Here is a 7449-nt window from a genome sequence, read left to right on the forward strand (position 1 = left end):
AAACAAGGACACGGTCACTTCCAGCTCTCAACTGGCAATATCAATTATGAAGAACTTCATTGATCAATAACAATAATTATAATATCTTTACAACAATCGCAATTCAATAGGCATTTTATGACTCAGTAAGGGTTCCACTGTGCAACTGGTAAAGATCTGAAAAGGATCTCAAAACTTGAAACCTGAATAACGGGCGAAAAAGTTCAGGTTCCACAGTTCAGGGTCTTCCTATTCGAGTAAGGTGCTTGCATTTCTTTGCTTGTTTGCTTGAGCAAACAGGATATCAATGTAACATTAACCATTTAGTCAGGGCACGGAAAAAGAAAAGGGAACAGGTAAGATAAGAAGAGACAGGTAAGATAAAGGAAACAGGTAAGATGAGGTGAGAGAGACAAGGTGTGATGAGGAGAGACAGGTAAGCTAAAGGGAACAGGTAAGATAAGAAGATTTAAAAAAAAAAAAGAAAAAAGCAAGACCCATCAGTAATACCCTCTGCTAATGTCAACAATTTATTTGTAACTTCCCAGTCTATAACTATAGTTCATATCTTACACCCCCCCCCCTGCCGATAGGATGATATAGGAAGCAGGCTGTTGTAAAGTGCACAGAGCTTGCTGTTGAGCTGGAATTTATGCTATAGAAAAGCAATCTATTATCATTATTATTATTATTATTATTAACATCATTATTCTGACTCTGCTAGTTCTAGGAAGGATACAATATCCTCATTGAAGGAAAAAGACACTCGATAAAGTAGGAAACGAGCCCAACCATCTTAAGCAGTGATGTCTCTCCCCCAGTCCACAGCTAAGGGGTGGTGGGAAAGTGACCAAAGACAAGTCAGAAATGATAGAGTTACATGGGGACACAAAAACAAACTGGCAGAAGGTTTCACGGACAGGAATTTTCCAAAAATTAACATAAACACACAGACTGATTGAATGTCACTCACCGCACCTTCTTACATAATAAAAGAGGTTCTTGTTGTCTGTTGACAACTGACAAAGACATCCTTTCTTGGCTTGACAGGAGCTCAAGCAATATCAATACTGACTCATTGAAACACAGAATCATAAAAAGGAAGGGAATCTATAAAAATGAATCACCGCTGTCTAATGAAATATCAACGATTAGTGCTCTTCAACACAAGACCAGTCCATAAAACTTGAGTAGCATTTTAATCCCCCAGCCATAAAATGAAACGATGTCCCCTATTTCAATTTATCAGCTGGCATTTGCCATTACAACATACTAAAATCAATATTTCTACATATTCACATACATAAGACGCACCCAAACGTACATACATCACCTCACATGCACTGCACGAATATAATGCTTCATGGGTCAGAGGTCACTATAATACTATTACTTCAACCATCTCTATCCTCAATACAAAACAACAGTTGTGACAGCACCACCAGAATCCTAGCAATCACACAGATGTGGTCTGGGGAAAAACATCTTTGAGTGAGCCCCGTTTCTTCCTCATACTCTCCTTCATTGCAGCGTCACCCTGTGAACTCCGCGCCTCCACGCTGAACGACCTCATGCTGGGGTCAGCGCTGACCGTAGGCCTCAGGGGCGGCTTGCTGGTCACCACAGCTTTGTCAAACGCCACCGAAGGCTGCTCCATTTTTATTGCACATTTTTTCTCCAAAACGACTGTAGCAGAAGCTGACGACATTGTGGGTTTACTGGTGAAGGTGACGGAGGACGAGACCAAGGTGGGGGCACCAGTGGTGGTAGGCTGCGGATTGGTGTTGATGGGTTTCTGCTGCGCTGACGCTTCCTTGTCTTTCTTGTTGTTGTTCTTCTCCAGGTTGTTGCTGCAGCCGGCGCTCTGTTCCGTCAGCGTCTCCTGTGACGACGAGGGCACCGACGACTTATCCTTTTCCTCTTTCCTGTCCACCACGTTGAGGTTGTTCAGATTCTGAGACACATCCACGTTTTTGTTGATGTTGGACGCGACGTCGTGATCGATATTGTTCAGAGATTCGTTTTTGCTGATGAGTTCTGACAGCGCCGTCTTGTACAAAGTCTGGTCGGAGTAAGCGAGAGCCTTGCGCTTGGCAGACTTGGACTGATGAGACTCCGACTCGGAATGGTCGGCGCTGGTTCTGTATGTGACTTGCGACGCCGGGCTCTTCTGTTCCTTCAGTGAGTTGGACAGACAGAAACCTTTCTTCATGAGCTCCGAGTCCGTGTCGAGTGAGGACAGGCTCAAGTGTTGAATAGGGATAGGGGCGGAGATTTTAGATTTGGACGGTTCCGTGTCGAAATTCAATTTCAAGTCATCCTTGACTTTCTTGCCAAAGGCACGACCAAGAGAGCCCTGTGGGGAACAAAGAGAAACAGGAGAGATGAGTCATGACTTTGAGAAAACATTTTGCAGTCAACATGAACACTTTACAGTCAACAGGCTCACAGAAGACCATAAATTTAAACAGTCAACATCTTATTTAGCTGATTTCAGAGAAGCAGGGCTAGGTCAAGAGAACACATAAAGATCTATCAGTAAAGAATGAACATGTTAATGACCAAAGTACCGATGCAATAAAACTGTCAATTCAATGCTATGGTACTCAGTTACATAATATGTGCGAAAGTTGACAGTTGTTAGGTATTTTCTCTGTTTCACGCTTACATCTTGGTAAACTGGACCATGGGGTGAAATGCCATCTGAGACAGCTGTTGTAAAGTCTCATTGTTCTTGGAAGGGACAAAAGGGCTGTGAGCTACAACTTGGCTTTACTTAAGATCTAAGGAGCCAGCAGGAAACTTGCATCTCAAGATTTAAGGATCATATGTTCTGATACATTTTGTACCAAGACTTTTACTCCTATGAAGATATGAAGTCGGGCAAAATGTAGTCAGTTTCATGATAACTGTTTCTGAATGTATCCTGAAAATCCATACCTCTGTCAAGATGTAGATTTTTGAAAAAACATCCACGTCCGACCAAACAGAGAATGTTGCAATAATGTTTTTTCCAGCAAACCATCCTCAGAAAAGGGAACAGGAATTGTGGTTGCCAGTGTAGCAGCCAAGTGTAATTTCGAATAAGTTGTGTACCACTGCAGATGTTAAAGCTCGATAAGTGGAGATTTCTTTTTTTTTGATGATTCGTTTTAGTAAGTTTTATGGCACTAGCAACACACAATGTCATGTAAGTACAGAAGATTAGAGGTAATACAAGAAAATAACAAACACAAAAAAGGAGGAGAGATCAGGACGATAAATATCTGATAGGAAAGAAGGAGCAAAGCACACCAGAGCACCCGCCAACTACCCCCCAACCACCCGCACAGTGGAGACTGATGCAGACTCCCAAAAATATTTTGAAAAATGACGTACTCTTTTGTCATTTAGACTGTTAACCTTCAGTGAAGCATCCTCCCCCCCCCCCCCCCCTCCTTGCAAACTTCTGACAAGGCATCTTTTTTCTGTTATCTAATACCTGACAGCACCTCCCCCCCTAAATTTTTTTACAAGAATAAGGCATGAACTAACTGCTAAGAGAGGGGGGAGAGACAACTTACTTTGAAGCTCAGTCTATTCTTGCCGTCATCGTTGGATCCTTTGCGCCCTCTCATGAACTGCTTGCCTGCAGCTCCGTTCTCTCCAGTTTTCACCTTCGGCTCGCTGTGATCCAGAGCGGCTCTGTGAAAACAAGAAAAACGTAGGGGTCAGAGTCAGAGTTTGTTTAGTGCGGCTATTCTTGATGACACTTTGTGTCCTCCAAGACATTGGGGTAGAATGATGCTTATATACTCTTTATTTCATGTGTATATGCCCAGTGTTCACCTGTATACAGACCAAAGGGCTAGAACCCAAAAGGCCGCTGGATCGGAAAAGTAAAGTAAAGTAAAGTTCACCTGTATAAATATGTTATTGTGTAATGTGTAAAGTGTGAAAAAGTGAAAAAAAAGGGGTCATCTTAGACAGGTAGTTGTCTTGGACAGTACCATTAAAATTTAAGAAAAAAAACACATAAGGAGGAAGTGGGAAGTGGTTGTTTGCACGGGTGTAAGAGCAGAATATTCTACTGTACTTCTCTAAATACACAAAAAATGTGAAACCCACTTGCAATTTGAGACCATAGCTAAGGTATAACAAAAAATGTCTGTGAGCTGTTCAACAGTTGTAAGGCCAGAAATCAACATTCATCTAGAGAAAAATTACCAAAAAAACAAACAAAACCAGTTTCATTTTTCTTTTAAAACATTGTTTGCGAACTATGTTATGTAGCTTTTTTCAACATTTGTTGTCTCTGTAGGAGTTTTACATCGCTCGCAACTGAATAAGGTCATTTTTCAACATATAGAACTGGAATTTCAACAAAATGTTTGTACAGTACACACAACCGAAACCTCAGAAAAAGAAATTGTAATACAATTGTATACATGTACAAATGATTTCAAAATTTTGCTCTCTGTACATCTGAACAACTCTTCTGTCACATGACAGAAAAATGTATATGCCGTATATTTGTGCGTTTCAAATTAAGTAAAATTTGGTACATCAGATTATTTCATGTCAATATTCATTGGCCCATCTAACTTTTGTCTGATTTGCTGAGGATTACAGTAAATAGTTATGGAGTCATTTATAAAAATTGCTTTTGTCATGACAATAACATGTAATTGGGTCACAACATATATTTTGAAATGACCAAAACTTCCTTAATTTTAATTGTACAGCCCACAAAAGAAAGACAGAAAGATGCACCATGAGAAAGGTTCCCCCCTTGATCAAATTACACATGTATACGTTTTTTGTTATAAGACTGGTCAATGATAAGCAGTCCACATCAGAGCTTTTCCTTTGCAAAAAAAGTGAGGCCAGGGGTTGGGTGGAAGTGTACAAATAAAGGTCTCGTTTTGTTTGGGAGCAGATGACATATGGTTTTTAAAAAAAGCAAAAACAAGCACATCAATACCATTATGGTCGTTTAGAGAGGGGAAAGAGCAAGACACATCTCCAGAAACAAAAGAGGTAAAATAAAGATCTAGCCCGTGGTGTTCTAAAACCACCCAGCAGAAGCAAATAAAAATATCAGAATCACTTTAAAAAAGTATATATGATGTAGACAATATCCGAGTGTCTATCGACCATTCTTGCAATGGACATTCAAAGCTATAGCAACATAAATAACACAAATTAGTGGGAAAGAGTACATGAATAAACTACATTTCAGAAATATGTCTGTACAAAAACAAGTCTTTAACAGAATCTGTACATACAAGAATAAATTATAATACTAAATTATGTTTGAATAAAAATAAACTTTTCAAAAAATAAATTGGTATGTACAAATAAAGATTACATTTTAAGAATCGCTCACAGTCGAAATTATCCAAGATGGTCACTGATTGTCAAGGAGGAAATCGGTTGTCTTAGACAGATAGATGTCTTGGGTAGTTTTATTTTAAGGGAAAAAAAGAGAGGGGAAATGGTTAATTGTACAGGTGATGTCTAGGACAGGTGGCCGGTAGAGCAGGGTCGGTTGTAAATGACCAAGCAACGCTTCTAAATCTGTACAAGAATTAACTATAGTCATGAAATCAGGCTTTAAATGAACGTTGTTGACAACAAAAGCCAAAAAACTGACCCCCCCAAAAAACCCACATTAAAAACTAAACACATTTTTTTCCCTGTAACTTAGGGGGTAATAAAAATGCAACCTGATGAGTAGCCATAAAGAAATTTCTGTGAAGTTTAATGAAAAAAACCCCAACAAAAAACCAAAAAAAAACCCCTAAAAAAGAAACCCATTAACAAAACAAAAATGTCCCTTAGTGCAGGGACTAGATAGACTGATAAAAAGGAAAAAAAAAGAAGCAGAGGCATCCTCCAAATACCAACAAAATCTTCTGCGATTCAATTACATTATAGTGAGACGTTCACTGATATAAGCAATCAGGAAAAGACAATGAATGCAGTTTTTGGGACACCTGAATAGGCGTAAAGGTCTTGACCAGCTAGCTCTCACGGGCAAAATTTAAGACAAACGAGACAGGGGTTGGCCCAGAGAAACCTTTTTAGAGAACCTAAACAGAAGGGCAACGGGGAAAGATAAGGGTAACATAGCTTTTGTAAGAGCATCCGAGCAAAGGAATGAAATGGAGAACCATAATTGCCGATGTCTGCCACTTGATGATGATGATGAACAAAGAGTCAGTGCTTGTGACTTTGTTTGAGATGACAACAAAAAATGCACAACACAGAAGTGATCGATGAGCACCCACAAAAAGCAGAATGGACAACAGAAAGAAACAACGGCCCAACAACAAATACAGGGAACAATAATTAGAGGCATTAAAGAGAGTAGAACAAATATCTTTTTACAAAATAAGACCACTTTTACAAAGAAAATGATAAGGTGTGCCGAGTGTTTTTTTCTGAGTTACTTGGTACAAAACAGAATCACAGGAAGACACTCACACACAAAATTGTTCCTGTTATACATCATGATGGACAGAAGGAAAAACCTTCTTGTGTAAAAAGCTTGATCCCACATAAATGATGTTACTTTCGTCATCGAGGGGGATTGACACCCACTTAAGAAAACAATAAATATAATGGAGAAAATCATACTCCTTAACAAGACTTCCACGGTTTTCGTGAATGGTAAGTCCTATAGTTTTTGGGTACTCCTGCCCCTCCCTTCTTTTAAGTCAAAAATTCAAAAGAGGATTTTTAAAAATTTCCATCCTCTGACTGTAAAGTGTCCAAACCAGACTCATATTCTAGATTGTCATTCTCATCTGTCATCTTCATATTCACACTGGTCTCAAAAAGTTGTGCAATCATTTAATACAAAATCAGATAACAAGTGAAATCATAATTAGCTGGATAGTTGACCACGTCAGCAACATGGCTGTAAAATAAGAACTAACAGCGTCTCTTTTACATTTTGGGAAATTTCTGATAAGCTGTAGCAACTTCAAATAACCTTTAATTCAGAAAAAATTGAAAACACAAACATTCAAATTACATTTAAATGAAAGAGAAAGTTATTTTCAGGTTTCGAAAATAATTAGGTCCTCATGAAAGGGGAATTTCCACTCTGCGAAAATTACATACTCTGGGGGAAAAACCCTTTTTAAAAGTACTTTCACCTCAAAACAAAAAAACATACAGCTTGCTGACCCAGAGGAATAAAATAAAAAAGTGACCAACAAAACAGGAAAGCCTTAAAGAACAGAAATATTCAGAGGACTCAACAGAAGACAGTGCACAAGTCAAATACTATTCCATAAAACACAGAACGGAAGAAAGACTTAAAAAAAAAACATACAGCAAAATCATGAAAAAAGTGAGAATGTACAATAAATAATCGTAATGTCAGGATAGACAATTGATTTCTAGTACCTTAAAAGTTTGAGGCCCTTTTGGTAAGACCTGAAAACGAACATTAAATTACAGCATGCAGAACATGGCATC

The 7449-nt window shown here is 38.8% G+C and overlaps 1 protein-coding gene across 3 annotated transcripts in view; it reads right to left on the reverse strand.

Moving 5' to 3' along the window:
- Positions 1–432: 432 nt before the first annotated feature.
- The window catches only part of LOC101859740 (kazrin), a gene marked incomplete at its 5' end in the record, with an annotated part of 24361 nt that continues 17344 nt past the window's right edge, over positions 433–7449 (reverse strand). For all 3 annotated transcript variants that reach the window (XM_035972732.1, XM_035972733.1, XM_035972731.1), the window contains 2 exon segments: positions 433–2335; positions 3543–3663. In XM_035972732.1, coding sequence (XP_035828625.1) covers positions 1436–2335; positions 3543–3663 — 1021 coding nt within the window.

The sequence above is a fragment of the Aplysia californica genome, unplaced genomic scaffold (assembly GCF_000002075.1).
Source record: "Aplysia californica isolate F4 #8 unplaced genomic scaffold, AplCal3.0 scaffold00818, whole genome shotgun sequence".
In the NCBI taxonomy this organism is placed as follows: Eukaryota; Metazoa; Mollusca; class Gastropoda; order Aplysiida; family Aplysiidae; genus Aplysia; species Aplysia californica.